This window comes from Alnus glutinosa, chromosome 1 (genome assembly GCF_958979055.1).
Source record: "Alnus glutinosa chromosome 1, dhAlnGlut1.1, whole genome shotgun sequence".
NCBI lineage: Eukaryota > Viridiplantae > Streptophyta > Magnoliopsida > Fagales > Betulaceae > Alnus > Alnus glutinosa.
Genome location: NC_084886.1, coordinates 51,792,086 through 51,812,843, shown reverse-complemented (window position 1 = coordinate 51,812,843; position 20,758 = coordinate 51,792,086). Strand labels below are relative to the sequence as shown.

General features: G+C 35.7%; 3 protein-coding genes and 1 non-coding gene across 8 annotated transcripts; 1 reads left to right on the top strand and 3 right to left on the bottom strand.

Moving 5' to 3' along the window:
• Positions 1 to 246: 246 nt before the first annotated feature.
• LOC133857994 (hydroxyproline O-galactosyltransferase HPGT1) lies at positions 247 to 6,523 on the top strand. Of its 3 annotated transcripts, none has more exons than XM_062293400.1 (11): positions 247 to 745; positions 894 to 957; positions 1,823 to 1,872; positions 2,021 to 2,214; positions 3,649 to 3,712; positions 3,820 to 3,892; positions 4,344 to 4,467; positions 4,986 to 5,073; positions 5,189 to 5,239; positions 5,762 to 5,781; positions 5,928 to 6,523. In XM_062293400.1, exons 1-11 carry the CDS (start codon positions 633 to 635, stop codon positions 6,125 to 6,127), a joined length of 1,041 nt encoding a protein of 346 aa, XP_062149384.1. In that variant the 5' UTR covers positions 247 to 632; the 3' UTR covers positions 6,128 to 6,523. The 3 variants fall into 3 exon arrangements, with proteins under 3 accessions (XP_062149384.1, XP_062149401.1, XP_062149392.1); XM_062293417.1 differs by lacking the exon at positions 5,762 to 5,781 and adding an exon at positions 5,782 to 5,833 and having other exon boundaries at positions 249 to 745; positions 5,928 to 6,011; XM_062293408.1 differs by having other exon boundaries at positions 252 to 745; positions 5,762 to 5,833.
• A 97-nt stretch (positions 6,524 to 6,620) lies between these two features.
• On the bottom strand, positions 6,621 to 9,180 carry LOC133858012 (uncharacterized). 2 transcript variants are annotated; one of them, XM_062293425.1, is made up of 5 exons: positions 8,843 to 9,180; positions 8,707 to 8,759; positions 8,100 to 8,264; positions 7,657 to 7,779; positions 6,621 to 7,007 (listed from the first exon to the last, which is right to left on the bottom strand). In XM_062293425.1, exons 1-5 carry the CDS (start codon positions 9,069 to 9,071, stop codon positions 6,873 to 6,875), a joined length of 705 nt encoding a protein of 234 aa, XP_062149409.1. In that variant the 5' UTR covers positions 9,072 to 9,180; the 3' UTR covers positions 6,621 to 6,872. The 2 variants fall into 2 exon arrangements, with proteins under 2 accessions (XP_062149409.1, XP_062149417.1); XM_062293433.1 differs by having other exon boundaries at positions 7,657 to 7,758; positions 8,843 to 9,179.
• A 1,171-nt stretch (positions 9,181 to 10,351) lies between these two features.
• LOC133857978 (uncharacterized) lies at positions 10,352 to 14,989 on the bottom strand. 2 transcript variants are annotated; one of them, XM_062293380.1, is made up of 4 exons: positions 14,822 to 14,989; positions 13,735 to 13,773; positions 11,745 to 13,376; positions 10,352 to 10,840 (listed from the first exon to the last, which is right to left on the bottom strand). In XM_062293380.1, coding segments are annotated over exons 2-4 (2,040 nt in total). In that variant the 5' UTR covers positions 13,736 to 13,773; positions 14,822 to 14,989; the 3' UTR covers positions 10,352 to 10,433. The 2 variants fall into 2 exon arrangements, with proteins under 2 accessions (XP_062149364.1, XP_062149373.1); XM_062293389.1 differs by lacking the exon at positions 14,822 to 14,989 and adding an exon at positions 14,040 to 14,057.
• Positions 14,990 to 15,162: 173 nt separating this feature from the next.
• TRNAM-CAU (transfer RNA methionine (anticodon CAU)) lies at positions 15,163 to 15,234 on the bottom strand. Its single transcript has one exon. It is a non-coding gene; the product is annotated as a tRNA-Met (tRNA).
• Between the last annotated feature and the right edge of the window lie 5,524 nt (positions 15,235 to 20,758).

Below are 20,758 nucleotides of genomic sequence, written 5' to 3'. Positions count from 1 at the left end.
GAAATAAATATTCTTCCTTAAATATTTTAAATAAACCAAAAAAGCTGAATTCAAATTTGAAAAAAAAAAAAAAAAAAAAAATTTAAACACTATTGGTGTCAAATTTGAGAAATATTGTTAAAAATAAAATGAATAAATTTGCTTGCATTTTTTTAGAAAAAAGAAAAGAAAAGGGGGACGAAAATCCCTGAAATTCTCCGCTAAAATTTAATGCAGAAAAGGAGAAAGGAGGTTGGGTTGGGGTGCCCTGAGCAGTTTTAGGTGCAGGGCCCACCTACCGGAAGCACGCGGGCCCGCAGGAACTCCGATCCAAAACAATGAGGTGCGGAAATTACTTCGGCCACTGGCAACAGAAACCCAAACACACCAACCCACATATCCTCGGACACCGACAGCTCAGCCCCCTGTCTGTGTTATTATTATTCTCAGTAATTCTAAATTTCTAATATATTTAGCCTCTGAATGTACTTGGCTAATTCCCTTCCATAAAGTACTGGATCTGCTGCGCTTCGCACCATCAGAGCAAGTCCACTCCAAGTCATCAGAAACTGATCCAGAATCTGCAACGCAATCATCACCCGGTGTGAGGATCAGATAACAGGGAATCAGAATTCTACCAACTGTACAGAAAAATGCAGAGTAGGGGATCGAGTACCCGGCTTTCGGGCATGGCTTCTCGGTCCCGAATCCCAACTCTCTTTCTCTTCATGTTCGCCGCCTTCTCTTCCATCTACGTCGCTGGCCGGTTAGCTCTCTTTAAAACTCGCTTTTTTTTCTTTTTTCTTTTTTGTCTTCCTATTGGATTTACATCTGTTACTGCTTATTCTTTTTGTTTTGAGCCAATTTCATAAGAATTTAAAGTTTAATTTTTTTTTTCCTGGGGTGGTGTGTAGGCTATGGCAGGATGCGGAAAACCGAGTATATTTGATAAAAGAGCTTGATCGGATAACTGGGCAGGTGGGTATTCCTTGTGGTTGTTTTTCTTTTCTTTTCTTTTTTCTTTTATGGGTATGCAAATTTATGTTTTTGGAACAAAGTGATTCCTCCCAATTGCACATTTGGTTTGAGGAGGTGCCGGTTTTGGGTGTTATGCAATGCCAACAAGTTTGAAGCCTGGCACGAGTTAAAGTGATTCTTACAATTTGTTGGATTAGTTAAATGCATTATCTATTATAACCTGTTTGGGTTTGCCATTTCAAAAAGTGCGATTTAAAATAACGATTTTGAAATATGCGATTTGAAAAAATAATTTTTAAAAACATAGTTAAGCGTTTGGCAAAATCGCAAATTAGACTTCTCAAAAAAAAAAAAATCGCAAATTAGCCTTTAAAATTCTGCTTTTTTATAAAAACACTATTTACCTGCGATTTGAAAAAGTAAATTTTTTGCGTTTTCAAATCGCAATTTTTAAAAATACAGTTCTCAAATGATTTATGTTTTGTGATTTTTGGTTTAAAATCACACTTATTGTCTACGAAATTGCAATCCCAAACGCACCCTAAGTCTGAAACATCTATTTTCAGTTCATACAATGTGGGCTGATTGAGTTTGGGAACTTGTTGCATCATTTAGACTGGAAGATATATGTTCAGTAATCTGGGATGGAAGGATTAGTATCATGATCTCCCATGTCTTAACATTTTCAATTAGTGTTTGATGCATGGGTCACAATGAGGTTGCCAGACAATCAAAATGTTCATGGTGAGATTCAAGGTGTCGCCCCTCATTTGACACATGTATATCACGTATATATACCTGCACAAATATTTGATTCTCTTGGAAGTAATTAAGTTAACCGGTTCGTTTATTTTTTCTATTTTAGGGGCAGTCTGCCATATCTGTGGATGATACATTGAAAATAATAGCCTGCAGGTGAGCTTGTATTCATATGTCACTTGGTTTAGTTTATCGTTCTCTGACTATAGTTGATGATTCTTTGCTATCATTGATTCAGTCGAGGATTTCTATCATTATTTTAAGTTTTCACCCTGGACCTGATGTAGGATATTTTGCTTGTTAGGGAACAACAAAAGAAGTTATCAGCCCTTGAGATGGAGTTGGCTGCAGCTAGACAGGAGGGTTTTGATTCAAAGTACTCAACAGAGACTACTGGGACTAATTCTAAGAAAAGGCCTCTAGTAGTAATAGGAATACTCTCAGGGTTTGGTCGCAAAAATAATAGAGATGCAATTCGGAAGGCATGGATGGGAACTGGTATATCATTCTTTTCTGTGGGATTATTGTTTTATGTGTTGGTGTATCATTCCTTTTGTTTATCTCAGATGTGTTTGATATCATCCTATATATGAAAAGTGCTACACTAGCCAAAAATTTTCCCCAAAAATTCATTCCCAAATGATGTGTCAATCATGGATGAGATCTATTTTGAAAAATGTGTCTTCATCTATCTCAAAGAATGGTGACACATCATTTGGGAATCACTTTTGGGGAAAAAAATTTGGGAAGTAGAGCATTTTCCCCTATATATTAGGCACGATGGTTGCCCACATATCCAAAGCTCCAAACTCATAAGCGCATAATGTCAACAGATAGATGTAGAACTAGAACTCAATGGATATGAAGGCCTGAAATTACAATTACAGTGAGGATTTTTCATGGAAATGCTGTGGTATTTAAGAACTTTGGCACCAGAATTTCCCATAGTAGCCATTGCCTTGTGCATTATTGAAGGACTAAACTAGAAGCATGTTGCCGAACAATTAAAACTTCAGGCAGAGTTTTGGTAGTCATTCAATCAAGACCAATCTATAGAAAACAAAGGTGTCAGGATGTTAATTGCACAATAGAGCAGTACTTTATCGGAAGTTAATAGATGCCACAATAGGAGCCTAGGAAGGAACATCACATAGACTAAATTACAGTATAGCTATAATCACATAAATAATGTTAACAAAGATAACTTCAGCCGACTAATTGGTGGATGTGATCAGAAAACCTGTGCGATTGATGTATTGATTTAGTTAGACATATGCTCTTGCAGCATATAAAGTTTGTAGCTATTGGATTCTGTACATCATACCCTTTCATTGGCCTTGGTTGCACATCTTATTACATAATGGATTCGTAGTTGACACTGTCCACGTAGATGCATAAAATGTCTTGATTGATAAGTGATAGTGGCAGTGGGCTTTTGAATATATTAGGAATATCATTCTTAAAACATTAGATAGAATTTATACACCTGTCCTGACTGCTAAAAGTTTAAGAAGATAGATTAATTTAAAGGCAGTGTCTGAGTAAATTTGTGCTTTTACAAATTCAGTAGCAGAACTATCACAGGATTGTATACAACAAACATAATTGCTCAGTTTACGTTGCATACAATAGCTAGCACTACAAAACTGTTTTCTCTTCATAGATCAAAAACTTGCAAACTACTAAGTTCTCTTCATGAGATGTTCATTCACGGCAATTGATGATAGAATTTGTCAATTTGTGTAGCACTGTTGATTGCATGCATAATCTGTTGCAGTCAGGCTGAGTTACATTTATGTGGTGTTTGTGTATAAATTTTCTGTTTCTGGAATATTTCTTTCTTTTCCCAAATCATTTTACTTCAAGTAAGCACTTATCTCTTTTAAATTTAGAACCTTCGGAGGGTTTGAAATAATTTCTTCATCTTTGCAGGTGCCGCTTTGAAAAGAATGGAGCACAAGAAGGGCATAGTTGTACGATTTGTCATCGGAAGAAGGTTTTTCTTCTTTTGTTGTTATCTTTATTTCTTCTGTTATGTTCCATGCCAAAGAAATAGAAGATAGTGGCTAGAGCTCTTTATTCTGATGATATTTTCTCTTGCAGTGCAAATCGTGGGGACAGTATGGACAAGAGCATTGACAGTGAAAATAGACAGAATAATGACTTTGTTATTCTTGTATGTCATTGAATTAATTATAATTACTTCTATATTTTAAATGCCTTATTTTTAATTGATTTTTTTTTCTTTGTAGAATTAAATGTTTTGGATTCAGTTACCTAGGTGTATTATTTTTGGCCATGATGGTTGACTATAAGGCATTTTTCTTTCCTATTATTAATTCTTAATCTTGCAAAGCACATTTTTAGGTCAAACAGTGGATAGAAAATAGAAAATTTGAGTATATGATCATTAAACAGCACGATTCTAAAGAAACTAGAAAATCACGATTACACAATAGTTGAAGCTCCCAGATATTTAAAATTATATTTTGGTCGCAACTTGCATGATCTGCTCATCCTCTCTCCTATATTTGTAGAGACACTGAGACAAGGAACTGGGATCAGGAAACTAGGTCCAAACAACATAAGCTCATTTACCTGATTATTTTTGCCCTTCCTGTTGACAGGATGACCATGTGGAGGCAGTTGAGGAGCTTCCAAAGAAGGCTAAATTGTTCTTTGTTCATGCTGCAGATAAATGGGATGCTGATTTTTACGCTAAAGTCAATGACGATGTTTATGTGAATATTGGTCAGTACCATCTTTAATTAGGTGGATTATTGGGTAATCTAATTTCTCGTTGTAGAGACTCTCATCTAGAAAGTTGTGGCACTCTATCACTGTTTCTATTGTTAACGAGTACCTTTTGACATGGCTTTTTCCAAGACCAAGTAATGCACTAACTCAATTCAATAAGCAATTGAACAAACCCTCACCAGTTGGGGCCAGGCATATCTTTTTAACATTTCAATAATATATAGAGTCAGCAATTTACTTGACCTCTTGTGTTTACTGTTTATCATTTCTTTGTTGAATATTATGTTTAGATAAATATTCTTTACCTTTAATGTGTGGCATCCTGCTAGTGTTTACTCTCTCAGAAGACATATAGGAAACTTTGGCCTTCCTAAGTACTGTTCATGATTGCAGATTTTCGATATTTGGGGTTTCTTGTCAATATTATATTGTGAAAAGAACCCTTTTCGGAGTGATAAAATTTTCACTCTATGTCAGTATGTCTTCATGGCTTATCATTACTTTCTACACAGATGCTCTGGGCACTACACTTGCCGCTCATTTGGACAAACCTCGTCTTTATATTGGATGCATGAAATCAGGCGAAGTTTTTTCTGAAGCGTAAGTTTGGCCTTAAAATCTGAGGACAAATCGCTTAAAAGATACTATTTGAATAAAAAAATTAATATCCTATTCCTATGTGATTCTCATAGTTGTAATTATTGGACTTTTTCAGGAGCCATAAATGGTATGAACCAGATTGGTGGAAATTTGGCGATAAGAAATCGTAAGTCATGCTGCAACTTATTTCATATTCTTCTTTTTTTCAAATATAAGTGGAAACTATACTGCATTTCGTGATTCCAATATTAATGAGTTATGTAAAATGTCACTTAGTTGTTAAGATACAATTTATTTCATCTTGCCAAATAGATAATATGGATTCCAAACGTTCATGATGTAGATGTGAATGAGTCGAATTACTTATCCCTTGGTCTATTAGTGAACTATCTTTCCAGGGATTGTGAAAGACGTTTCACTAGAAATATTCTTGTATGGTCATATATTAATCATGTGAATATGCCCAATCTAAGGGCATGATCTACAGCCATTCATTCATTACACCCTCTCCGAAGCGGTGTCATGCTTAACAAAGTCAACAACTTTAAATTTAGGGAAAAAGTAATCATTGTGGATTTGTGATCACTGCAGGAGGAGTGTTCTCTCACTTTCTTTCTTTTTTCTAACATATATATATTTTCCACATGTGTGCATCTTGAAACTCAAATAAGTTTATTGCATCCAACAGATACTTTCGCCATGCTTCAGGTGAGTTATACGTCATATCGCAGGCTTTGGCTAAATTTGTATCAATAAATAGGTCAGTTCCTCTCTTTTTCGTTGTATTGGTTTACTTTTCTCACTATTTCTTCATGAAGCAAGGAAGGGCTAAATCAAGGTTTATGAGTATGCAGATCTATTCTTCGTACCTACGCCCATGATGATGTCAGTGCTGGATCCTGGTTTATTGGGCTCGATGTCAAACATGTCAATGAAGGAAAGTTTTGCTGCTCATCTTGGTCAGCAGGAGCTATATGTGCAGGTGTTTGATTTTTATTCACTTGAAAGACCGTTAAATGAAAATATGAACAAGAATGCAGATGGGTTGTTTTGAAGGTGGTGTTAATGCATATCAAAGACGTCTGCAATCTGCTTGATGTCTTGACAGAAAAAAGCATTATTCTTTGAAAAAATTGACAAAAAAAGAGGCATCTCTCTTTGGATACAATCTGGAGGTAGAAGAGATGGGAGTATTGGCACACAATGGTTATTGGAGAGGCAACCCAAAGCAATAGCAGAGAATAATATACAATTTTCTGTCTTCTAACTTCCTTCTTTGTATTTTTTAGGTTATTCTTTCATTCTAAGGGGGGGTGGAAATTATATTAAAATGAGTGATTTTTTTCCATGTTGGAACTTGTAACATGTAGTTCTCAGACAGGGATGTTAGTTGGATTTTTTTTATGCAATTCGCTGATATTTGTTCCCTGTACTGCCTATTTTTGGAGCATTGAGTACAATGTCCTGTGTTTAGTGTGATTCAGGTGACTCGGACAATAATCTTTGTCCATGGAAAGAAAAAGGAAGAGGCAAAAAATCTCCTGCTGTTAGGCAAAACATGATAAATTTATTTACGAAATATATAAAGGAATTCTGTTGTACGAAAAGATAGATACAACATATAACCTACTACAAGGAAATAAAAATGCACCCAATTGCGCTATCTTTTGACATCGTACAAAACACCGTGATGTTTTAAAGCCAGAGTTCTAATTTCTAAAACAAAAACACAACTGTTCGTATGAAATCACCACTTTAATATTCACCATAGTACAAACGGTAAGACATTTCCAGAATTCTCATGATGGACTGTTAAGGAAATGAGCTAGTGCCTTGTCCGTGTCGTTTTCATACATGACTAAGGCTTCAGCAACGCTGTTCGATGAAAATCCCATTTCTCTTAGAAGTGTGTAGCCATTGACAAATTCTCGAACCTAAAACGAGAAATAGAAACGTCTTTTCAGGTAATCTACTAGAAAAGTCAAATTTTAATGCCAAGCTGCAGCAGATCACTAAGTAAAAGAGCGAGAAATGATGAAAAGGTCCACCAAACTAGTATATACAAAACAATAAGACTTCATAAGCCAAAGATATTTCTGCAGGCGTAAGTGGAATGCTGATAAATGAATAGCACTTGGGAGATGGCCTTTGTCCAACTAGGATCCTAGCATGTCATAAAACTATGACTCTGATCTTCCAATGAAATAACCGGATGATAGGAATTTACTTTCAGCGGAATGACAACCCCAATGTGAAAAGGCTAGGAAAAAAAAACTAAAAATGAATATTGATAGAAAACTTTTCTTCCTATTCTTTCTTTGCCTCTCCATTTTGAACTTGGTTGGGAGAGCCTCATGAGTCATAACCATGGACTTAAAGCACAATAGAATGGCCTTCTGAACTGACAAACTCCAGAGACCATAGCAATGATTTGTCCCTCCCCCAAAACACCAATGAAATATATATATATATATATATATATATATATATATATATATATATATATATATATATATATATATATATATATATATTCTTTGGTATTAAAATAAAAGTTAAAATCAAGAAAGGCTCAAGAGATACCTTGGTTGGATTGTCTCCATAATTTGCAACTGCAAGAGGAACAGCTTCTCGGCTGAGTCCCGAAGAAATATATTTGCTCACCACAGGATCTGCAACAGGACCCTGCAATTTACGGTATAAACACTTTATACCTCAAGAGTTGAAAGCTAATGTCATTTACAAATCCTATCTAAATAGCAAAGACATTGTATTTGTTTCAAGTAATAAACCTCAAGAACAATTTAGTAAATAGTAACACGGGCTTTGCACATGAATTGCTAATTAAATACACGGGAAACTACTAACCACAAAATTGCTCCTTCACAAAAATTATTGCATTATTAGACATTCGGGTAAAGTGACTGTAAAATGGCCATTCGGGTAAAGTGGCTATAAAATGCACATCTCACAAACTTGTACAGTATAAAAGAAACATGGAAAACCTGTGTGGAAAATGAGCCTACCGTTGGAGATGCCGACCCCATAGTTCTAGATGGAAGGTTTTCCAGCCCAAGCCTGCTCCAATTTTGGTTGTCCTTCTCTGCTTCAGCCAAAATTTTTCTCTCAACTTCAAAGTCAAATTGGAAATTGCTCCGGGGAATATCTCCTAATTGTGGTGACAATTGAGGCTACAAGATAAGTAATATCTCAGTCCGATGTTATTTTCCTTTCCCTTTCTTAACTAGAAACACCCAAAGTAAATAATGCAAGCACTATCAATTGCCAATCCCAAACTAAATAAGCAAGCTACAACATTTTCAAAAATGACTAACAATCATGCATCAAATTCGTAGGATTCCAAGTCCAACAACAACAACATGAAGAAGAACCTAGTATTACAGAATTGACCAATCGCAGTAAAAAAAATAAAAATAAATAAACAATAAAAAAAAATTAACATCTCATGGAAATCAAATAATGTTATGATTAGAAGCTAAAAACAACACTACCAGCACACGCGCGCACAAGATCGCATTCACTAAAAAAAAATGTTAGGGATTTAGATTTCGATGATCAATTCGTGCTACAAATTCAGCTAAAAACAACGAACATGTAGTAGCAAGATCTTACCGGAGGAGTGATCCGATACTGCGGCTTTATCGTAACCCTAATTCCCAATCCTGCTGCAAAAAATAAAACAAAACAAAACAAAGTCAAACAAAATCAAATCAAATCAAATACAAAATAGACGAAGAATTAGACGTACAAGAAGAGGCGGAGGTGGTAGTGGAGGTCTGGTGGTGGTGGTGGGGAGAGGGCCGATTTGGTGCGTAAGGGGCCACGTCGGGGCCGGGTTGACCCACCCGCGGATAGAGCGACGGTCTGTACATCGGGTGGCTGGACGGCGCCGATGATGCTGATGATGTGGCTGTCCGGTACATCGGGAGCTGTGCGTCGTATGATTGACCGGACCTGGTCCTGAAATCGTAGTCCATTCACAGAGAGATGAAAAGAGTTTTCTTCAAAGGACCCAGAAAGAAAGCGTAGCTAAGGAGAAAGAGAAGTGGAAGGACGGAAACGTGTATCTAACTGTTAGGCTCAAAAACGCGGCCTGTACCAGCGTTTTTATTAATGGTATATCTTTCTGACTGTTATCACGTCTAATTACTATTTTCTTTTATAATAAATATTTTCTTGATTAAAATTATATAAATAATCTTCTTTTAATAAATTTAATCCCACAAAAAATACAACCAAAAAAAAAAAGTGCAAATAATATTTTGCCTTTTGACCATATATTTCAATCAAGTAGATTGGTCCATATATATTGATTATTTGTTAAATATATATATGTTTTTCACATTGTTCGAATTTCCTGATTAACTCAATGCTTAGATGTAAGACGACTTTAAGTGCTTAGGATTTAACGTACTAGATTCAACATGTGCTAAGTCCTCACAGAATACTTGTGCTCCAAAAAGATTAATGTTATATACCACACTAATATTTCATAAATATTTTATTATATTGACGTGATATGGTCAAGTTGTAACACCCCGGTCTCATATAGAGAAGATGAGTAGCCCATATAGAGTATGTAGTTTATAAAAATAATTATGAGTGGTAAGTCTTACATTATCTAGTTATTATATGAAACTGAGCTGTATAAGGAATTCTATGAAAACTCCAAATTGACTAGTTCTTTTGAGGTGATAGTGCAAATATGGCTAGCACTTTTTCCTGAATCGTTATACAAGTAGTTATTAGATATTTTATGAGAAATGTTATATACTATACCTCCATACCACTAGGTTGATGTGCCAGTGGTCATTAACCCTTAAATCAATCCTTAAAAAAATAAAAAATAAATAACAAGAGGAAGCACTATTACACCTTGCTACATCAGCCTAGTAGAATATTTATGGAATATTGGTGCGGTATAAGCAATAGAGATAGTTTGCCGCAATGAGGTGCATGCTCTTTAGACAACCTTCATTATAGAAGATTGATGTGCTTTGTGTCAACCTTCTACTATTGACATCCAAAAAAAAAACCTGTTTTATGTTGTTTGATAAATGGTTGTAGTTGGAGTTTAGCAGGAAGCCTGATCAAACATTTGTTTATCAAAAATATTTTCTTTTTTTCTTTTTGGGATGAAAAAGAAAATCAGCGTTATGCTTTTCCAAGAAAGGGAACTTCGAAAAAGCAAAACGTTGTTCTCATTGAGCAACTACTGATCTACTATTCATTAACCGTATAAAGAGGAAGCACCAACTGTCAAAGAACAGATGCAATGCATTTCTGGAAATTTGGGAAGGAGACAAAAGATACAACATGAGCAACCGAAGGTTACACAATTACAAACCAAATATGTGGTCACTACCACCAAATATGGCAGCATTGAACTGTCTCGTATTCAAGTCACTCCCATCCAAAGCAGTACCAAAGCGATCAAGCCACTGAGTAGGACTTGGGCTGTCACTCTCCTCTACCCACTCTGAGGTCATATCAATGTCATCAAATTGAATAGGATCAGCTTCCAAAGACTTTGTTCTCATTTGTCTTGCCAACTTTAGATTGTAATTTATATATACAAGGTCATTCAATGTTTCTTTATCGATCTTGTTCCGCTTCTCCGAGTGGATTTGCTGAAACGTGTTCCAGTGCCTCTCGAATGTGAAACTGCTGCAAACTTGACTCAGTATTCTAATGGCAACTCGTTGCAACACGGGTGCAGAGTCGCCGTATTGTTCCCACCAAAGCCCTACAATGAATTGGCAGCAAAGTTCAAACAAACATAAAAGCAGGGAGTTTGCATATTAGAACGCTCTATTTGTATTTAGCAGTAAGTCTGCCAATTCAATAAATAATAAGTGCAGACAGAAAGTTTATTGCAGATGGCAAATTCAACAAACCATGGAAAAATTCATGTCAATTTTTTTTCAAAAAATTATTTTTGTAAATAATAATTCAAGAAAAGGCATCGCACAGAACACAACGCAATCCCTCTTGTAATGCTTTTATTATAATTGCAATCAATGACCAGTAACCTTGATGCATGGGTCATAGTTGATAGCAATTCGGATGTCTTGTTTTTCAGAGTAAAGATGGGCACACACCAAAGAACAAAGCAAAGGTCACAGGGTCTTTGGCTGTGAATATGCAAATGTCTGTATCCAGATGTTTTAAGATTGAGTAACCTCTTCTTTTTCCTCTTACAGAGCCAAAATTAAACTTACAGATATTTTTAGAAGTTAGCTATTCTAAATTTGGTGAATAATCCTAATTTTATTTTTATTTTAAATGTAAGACAACCCTAAGACTCTTATAAATCTGAATTCTCAATCCAGTTCAGTTTTGTGCCTGAAATGAACAAACTAGCTCTTGAAGCCTCCAACTTGGGAATTTGAAATACTGGTCTTTATTTAGGATATCACCTAAAATAGGCTATTTATGCAGCTGAGGGGATCACTTCAGCCATAGTGGTCGGGATAATGCACTATAATGGGCAACATGTTGTTGCAGTGTATTTTAAGGAAGCAATCTGCTCCTCACATCTGCCGTTTCCTCTGATATACTTGCAAGATGCAGTTTATAAAACATTCTATGGTACAAAACTTGCTCTTTGATGCACATAGACATGTTTTAGTGCAAATTTATGTACATACCAGGTGAAACTGTATCTCTTGCTTCCTTTGCTAAGTTACAAGCAAACATCCCTCTGACCTTGGTAAAAGTACATATTTGATTGGTGATGTCACGTCTCATATCAGGCAGCGGAAGTAATATCTCCAGAACTTTGTAAAGATCTTCTTTCATTGATGGGACGAATTTCATTTCTGGATTGTACTGGATACTAGGGTTCAAAAATGCTGCTGCTGCATGTAGAGGTGAATGGAGTTGGTTCCGCCACTTTCTATCTACTATGTCTAAAAATGTCTTGCACTTATTCTCATCCATTATATAGTATGTCCTTATCGATTCCTTGGCCCTGGTCATTAGTTCATAAATAGAACCCACAGCCGGTTTTCCTCCAGATACTTCCCTCAACACTTTCAGAAATGGCTCAGAGATGGCCACACTCTCTTCCACTGCCCTCCAGAAATCATTATCCTCAACAATGGTAATACAAGTTATGCTCTGTGGTTTATTTGTATAAGAGGAGTTTGTAGAATACTCAGGGCTATTGAACATAAGCTTCAATCTAGACCTTTGCTTCAACAACGACTGCAGTGAGAGGAAGTTGGATATGGACTTTGTGATACCAGTCTTAATGAGTTCCTGCCCCCCAGTAAACTGTTTCATCAAATCAAGCATCGAGGCATTATTGTATATGAACTTTGTTATGGCTTGTGCTTGTAAGATACATCTGTTCACCCAATCTACCTTCGAAAATTCCTCCAAGATTAAATTCAAACATTGAGAGGCACAGGGAGACACAAAAATGGTTTTATAGCTCTGCAGGATATGGTTTGCAATACCAGTATAATTGAAACTACTATCCATGATAATTTGCACAACATTTTCTGGGCCAAAATCTTGGATAACAGAATCAAATAAATCAGCAAGGCATTTTGTGTTCTTGAAGTATGAAGATGCATCCACAGATTTGTGGAAAAAGGTCCTGGAAGGTGACGAAACTAGAAAGTTAATCAGAGCTCTTGATTTATTGTCAGTCCACGTGTCTGCAATGATAGTACAACCCGTGGTAGACCACTCTTTTTCAACATCTTTTGATTGTAGGCTCACCTCAGACTTAATCCTTTCCAACCATGCAGTCTTCAGCATCTCCGCTGATGGACCTGTAAATCCAGGACCACACTTTGCTATTGCTTCAATCATAAGCTGATAGGATGAAGAACGAGCAACACTAAAGTCCAGCTTATTCTCAAAAAAGAAAAGAGCAATACTTTTCTCTGCATTTTCTTGGTTGTTCAAAGAGGGAGGAGCCATTGGTGTTACAGAAGGGAAAACTTTCAAAATTGGAGATGCTGCATCCAGATTCATAGGAGCTTTAACTGCAGAGATATTGCCAGTGGATCTGGCTTCTGTTAGCTTATGCTTTGTAACGCAAGAATTTTCTTTTGTGTCTTCCTTTTGTGCTATTATAGCTCTTACCCTGTCAGTAACATCATCTCTTACTTTGGTACACGGATTTACACCTTTACTTGGAAGTCGAGATAAATGATGCTTCAATCTACTGATGCCACCATTCAGAACTCTTTGGCAAAATTTGCATCTTACCTTATTTCCTTCCAATTTCTCAGCATACTCCCAACAAACATCTTTTTCTCGAACCACTGCCAGGATATAATGTATATTAGTTCACATAAACATTAGTAATTTCTGTTTTCTCGACATCTCCCATCAAAACAAACTAATCATGGCAAGTTGACAAAATTAACCTCATTCAAGATGCTACGTATTCAACTTCAAAAGTAGTATTCATATTTGATTTCCTAGCACCCTTAATGTGGGGAAAACAAATAATACACAAATATGTAAGGACACAATGTAATCAAGCAATTGATGGTGTTCTTGGTATAAGACCATAATAAATCATAAATTTCCAATGATTGAAGCCAGCTATTGCATGAGACTGTAAATCCTGCATGCACTAACTTCTAAACAACAAATATTACATCATAGAAAACTTACTGAGGATATAGAAGTTGTTCTGTTATCCTGTATGTTGACCTACACAGGGAGCAAACCAAAGTTAACCTAATTATCTGAATAAGCATGTATATAACACATGAACTAGTTAAATTTTCAAACAATTCCTAGAGCCCAAGAATGTGAAGCAAGGTTTCAAGCATCTCTCTAGGAAAATTACTTAAAACAAGAATACTGATGAAATAGCAATAACAATAAACTATGATATGTGTGTGTATGTGTGAGAGTGCCTTTTGAAGATGATAAATAGAGTTAAACAAATGGTGAAAGATACAAAAGAAAGATACAAGCAAGTCCAGCATTATGGGACTGAGCATTTAAGCAGAACAGGAAACTCATAATTAAATTCTCAGCAACTGGCCAATAATTTGTCAAAGTCTCGTCCAACTGGCCAACTTCCCCATGAATGCAGGATAAGCATACTTGAGTTTCTTTCCTTTTTATTTTAGATGAACAGAATTGGATGCCATTTGTTTACAGAAGATTCAAATAAATGCTATTATCCATAACAGCGAATTCCTGCGTGAACCTCAGCCCTCAGATAAATCTTATGGCTTCCTACATTCTCATCCCAACTTCAGAAAATTTCGATATATATAATATTTCAATTGTTTTATTCGCAGATAAATGCACAATTCAAGTTTATAAACAGTGAAAAAGATACAAATGCATACAATAATTCTGGTTTTCATCTCTCTCTCATGTAACTTCCACATTGTCTTCTACCATAATCCCAATATCTGTTTCCGCTCAAAGTTAACATTTTTCTCTTCCTCTGTTTCATTTTTTCGTCGAAACAAACAGAGGCCCTTGCCGAACCTGTTTTCAATGTTATAAAAAAGAAAGCTCCAAGTTTTCCCATACTTTCTTACACTTTCTCAGTAACCAAGCAGAGAATTACATTTATTCATCCAAATCTAAACCTATTTGACAAGAAACGTTTCAAATTATACTAAGCACAAAGAAGTATTCGAAATATGTAAAAGCAAGTGAAATTGTTTATTTCGGAGAATTTATAAGGAAATAAATTTGATAAAGAGAAATAGCGAGAAGTTTTAGGAGAGCTTACAGAGAGAGATTGGGTCTTCTCGACGGAGAGATAATCGGAGGTCGCTGAAGATTCTGGGTCTTTTTAATTTATCGCGATATTTAGGGGGTTTGGGCCTGGGGTTTTATTGGACAATGGTCGTTGCCTTTTTTCCTTCCTCTTTATCCTCTCTTTTCTCGTCGTCTTAGATTTTTGAATTTCTGTTTTAACCTTTTCATTTGTTTTCTGGCGATATATCGCAGACAGCTTGTGGATACAGCCACTTAGGTGTGGACACGTTGATAAAGATATGTGACGGTGAAGAGGCTGAGCTGCGACGTCGTTTAGACGTGTGAGGAAAAAGTCAAAAAATATAAAAGGAATATCAGAGCCAGGTTTCGATCCTGGGACCTGTGGGTTATGGGCCCACCACGCTTCCGCTGCGCCACTCTGATTAGTTGAATTAATCATCCTCCAATTTTAAAATAACATAAATTTTTCTGTAGTTGGGCCTCTTGTTTGGTGCAGGCCCATTGTTTTTAGGGCCATACACCTGCCAAAAACTGATTTCCTGCAACAAGCTAATAAAGGGTTAAAAACGATCTTCTTGACCCAGTGATTAAGGATTATTTTGAAGAAACTAATAACCTATGATTTATTTTTATTTTTCATTTTAAGTAATTTTTGTGTCAGATTTGAGTCGTATCTAAAATTATATAGGTCAATCATAATCCGATTATTTAATTAAATGGATCAGTTCCATCAACTCTAATTCACTAATTTTGATTAAATTCATTTTAAGTTCGCAAATCCTATAAAAAATTGTTGGTTATTATTGTCGTTTTTGTGCTCTCGTCACTGTTGGGAGAAGAGTTTCTACATTAATTAGTTTCTTGTATCACTGTTTGGGTGGCTGAATATCAATATTCTCCCGTCAATGAATATGACTTCTTCAAAACTAGCTGAGACAAAAGCCCAACTCTGTTCAATACAAAAATAATGTGATTGCAAGTGGAAATAAACAAGCCCACATTTTCCGCAATGACTGTGATTTTTAATTACGTTCAAATTTGATTGCTAAATTGCCAGCTTTTATTCTAACAACGTGTTCAAATATGGCTCAGAATTTAATAATAATTCAGCATTTGGACGTCACCAGGAAACCACAGCACCCCCACCCCAGCGCCCACCCCCCCCCCCTCCCCCATCCCTTTTCTTCGTTACTTGATTCCTTTGTGACCTTAATATTTTGCAAATTAACTATTAGAACAGTTGACCACAGGCTAAGATACTGATTCGATTCATCCAAAATACCTGCAAAGAAGGGAAAGTTTAGCACTAAGACTTTGCCGGAGTGGACCGGCGAATATAGCTATAATGCTTAATTCAATATAACAAGATTGATAATCTAGGAAATTAAAAGATATATAGCGTGTACGTCTATGAAAAAGAGATTTTTTTACCTAGTGTCCACTATCTTTTATATCTGATTCGTCGTAATTGCCGGTCAAGTGACGTACGTTAATTGGAGGCTTTTCCGTTGTTTCATTCCCTAGGTCCCATGGTTCCTACAAACGATCACATCATGTAGGGACGGTGGGGAGACCAATGCTAATGTGTTGAAAGAGGGGATATGGTGTGGTCGGCACTACGTGGTTGTACTCGATTCAAATTGGTCGATGAGATTGGGTATCGGTCTATCATGCCCAAAAACATTGAGTGATGTTAGAGGTACTACAACTTTTATTACAAATTGATGAGGCATTCTAGAATTGAAGAAATAATTAAAAAAAAAATATATATTGAGTTGTCAATTAAATTAATTAATGGCCGACTTGTCAACCATATGATTTAATTATTTCATTAATTAAGATTTGTCACATTAATTTGTAAAAAGAAAAAAAAATATAATAATAATTTGTAGTACTCCAAACATTTTTCTATATTAACGTTACGTATCTGTCCGCGTGTGCACTGCTCTATTTAGATTGTTTAAAATCGTAATGACATGTACATGAATAAGTTGAAAATGTAGATAAGTAAAAGAAAAGTATTATATTGGTAATGGCAATATAATGGGACGTATAACATATGTTATATATATATTGAATATATATGTTTTCAAATGTTAATTCGGTCACCCTAATGGTGGACCATGATCAATTAAGCACTATATTCAACATAATCTAAACCTTTATTATGAGTCAAAAAGAATGTCCAAACAAGATTAAAGGTGGTGATAAACCTGCTCCTCAACCCACTAATGGCCCTTATCTCCAATGCTTGTTGACATGCTACATTATACATTTTTGTTTGGTAGAGTACAACTTGAGGTCTGGCTTGGGTGCAATTGAAATTGGACCGTTGTGAGTGAAACACGTGTCTTATAACAAGATACAAAGAATATGCGTTTCAATTGTAATAGGTTCTATTTCAACTAAAATTAAACTCCAATCGAATCCTACAATTTAAATCTCATTACAATTCCCGTGTTTACTACGGCATTTGAGGTATACCGGCCTAAGTAAATTAGCGCTAACAAGGATAAGGTTATAAGAATTTGGGGGACTTTTCCCTCGGGTTGAGATTTTCAACAATTTTGACAACAAATTGTGAGAGTCTATATGAAACCCACCCGCACACATAAAATGGAGTAATTCTATTAATACATTAAATATCCATCAAGTATTCATAAAAAAATGAGGTGGTTTTTAAAATCATTATTTGATCAATCAAACGCTCAATAGTGATTTTAAAAGCCACATTATTTTTTTATGGACACTTAATGTACTAATAGAATTACTCCATAAAATGACAGTTTTCTTCAAAACTGGGTTGTATGAAGTAAAAATATCATGTGTCTCTTTTGTATGTGAGAAACACATACTTTTAAAATAATAATGATAAAGTTGAAAGAGACATGATTTTAAAATTTATCCAAACTCTGCCTTTACTATTTTAAAAGACAGCATCTTCGCATAATCAACTAATGAATCCAGGAAATTATTAACAATAAAAAAAAATTCGGGCATTAATTTATTTAATTATAGTTTTAGCCGTTGACTTTCTACGAGAACAATAAATTAAATTGGACCGCCACCATGATTTGGCATGCCGGAATTCGGGTTATATATATATATATATATATATATATATATATATTCAATTACATATCACTCCCTAACCCCACAATATGAGGTGTGTTAGCAAGTGCCCTATTGGCGTAAATGAACACACACATAAACCTTATATTCAACATTTTGGGTCTAAAATGCTATATGCATACAAATTGAAGCAGAACTATCATAATTCTTCCACATTTTGATCACTATCCTCTTTCAATGCTAGTACTGTTTTTTTTTTCCAAATAAAATTTCACTAGAAAATGACCAAATTTTATATACGTCTAGGGCATTAAAAAATTTCACTAGAATATGAATAAGTATTACCATGAAAACAAGAAGCTGAAACGGAATAAAAAATTTTATTTATTCGTTCGGTAACAAATAACAACATATGAATGACCAAATTTTTTAACTAAACTGAAATTATATTTTAACCAAATATCTTAAAATACCCTTACAAAAATAACACAATAAATAGCACTCCCCCTTCCTCTTGGTTGGCACCACCCTCAACCACTTCGCGAGAGTGGTCACGGCTACCCATGGGGGCAAGGCTAGAACTACAATATAGGTTGGGGGCAATAACTCCCAAAATTTTAAAAAATCCTCTAATTTATACATTCTTTTATAAGATAGGCCATCCAAAATTATTAATTTTTTCACCCCAAAAGTTATCTTTTAATTAAATTTTTAACTAATTCCACCATTGCATGAGGGAAACTACACTCATAATTTTTGTTAGAATGTGCTTTTTAGTGCTATCTTTTATGGGTGTACAAGCGGTGCGGTTATTAATCGAAAATAACCAGTAACCGCTAATAACCGACTACAACTGTTAACCGAGAAAATCGAAAAGCCAAAAATAACCGCAACCGGATAACTGAATACCCGGTTGCGGTTATCGGTTATTGCAATTTAAAAAACCGGTTAATAACTGGGTAACCGCAACTGATTTTTATTATTATATATATATATACCACCTCTGCACCTTACGCACGCAAAATTGCGGAAGACTCAACAAGTCTTTATTTTCATCTAAATCAGAATTCAGAGAGCTCACTGGATTAGACTTTAAGTCTTTGATTTCTTCTTCAGACTTCAAGCATGCCGTTGCATTGTTAGGGTTTGGGCCGTTTGGCTTGTGAGAAATCCCTCTCTTCCTCTAACCCAGATTTCTCTTGATTCACCGTATGAGGAGTAGGAACTGCATTATTGGGGTTTGGCTTGAATCACTCTCTTCCTCTAACCCAATTTTTCCTATTGTTTGCATATTTTGATTTTGATTTTTTTTTAAAAAAAAAAATGAAAAATTCAACAAATAAAGAAAATTAGTTATCCGGTTAATAATTGGTTTAAAATAACTGGATAACCGGCGGTTGGTAAAAACCGCAACGGCCTACCGGTTGCGGTTGTTAAAATAAGAATAATCGGAGACCCCAATTGCAGTATCGATTATAAGTAAATAACCGTTACCGCAACCGGTCATACACTCTTATTATTCTTATCTCATAATTGAGGGAATAATTTTTCTGAGCTTTTTTAAGGAGGAATATATATTCCTCGTTTTTGAGGGAATAATTATTTATAATTTTCAATAATGGTGATTTAATGATTTGTCACTTCGATGACCACTTGATTAACATTCAACTGCCCATTAGTCCCTTCCAAATGCATCCTTTGAAGTCTCCGGGTCCGGATGGGTATTCTGCAGGTTTCTATCAGAAATCTTGGGCTGTTATGGGTAAGGAGGTATCTCGGGCAGTTTTATTAGTTTTAAATGGAGGGTCTATGGAGGCTGGGCTGAATGTTACTAATATTTGTTTAATTCCTAAGGTGACTAACCCTACTAGTGTAACCGAGTTTCGGCCTATTAGTCTATGTAATGTGCTTTATAAAATAATTTCAAAAGCCATTGCCAATCGGTTGAATTTTGTGTTGCCTCATATCATTTCACAGGAACAAAGCGCATTCATTCCGGGAAGGCTTATAACGGATAACATTTTGGTGGCTTTCGAAACATTACATACTATGGATACGCGGTTTAAGGGAAGGGAGGGTTTCATGGCCATGAAATTGGATATGAGCAAGGCCTATGATAGGCTTGAGTGGGATTTTTTGGAAGAGATGATGAGGAAGCTCGGTTTTGATAATAGGTGGGTCACCCTTTTGATGTCTTGTGTCCGTACAGTGTCCTATGCTATTCTTGTTAATGGACAGCCTTTTGGTCAAATTATCCCGACTAGAGGTATTCGTCAAGGTGACCCCCTATCACCTTATTTTTTTATCTTATGTGCGGAGGCAATGTCGACAATGATACAACATTCAGCTTATGAAGGTTCTATTACGGGCATTCCTATTTCTAAAGGAGGGATTCGGATTAATCATCTCCTATTTGCCGATGATAGTCTTCTATTTTGTCGAGCAAATTTAAGAGAATGGGATCATATACATCGACTTCTTGGGCAGTATGAGGCAGCTTCAGGGCAGCAACTAAATCGGGCGAAAACGTCTTTATTTTTCAGTCGCAATACCAAAATGGAGGATAGGATGTTAATCCTAAATGGTACGGGGCTCACCTCAACTGCAAATTTTGAGAAATACCTTGGTTTACCGGCTCTAATTGGAAGATCTAGGATCTCTACTTTCAATGGCATAAAGGGTAGGATTTGGAATCGGATTAACGGATGGAAGGAGAAGTTTCTTTCTCATGCTGGGAAGGAAGTTCTCCTAAAATCGGTCATTCAAGCAATCCCCACATATACAATGAGTGTTTTTAGGCTTCCAAAGACATTATGTAAGGAGATAAATGCGATGATGGGTCGGTTTTGGTGGGGACACAAGGAAAATCTTTCTA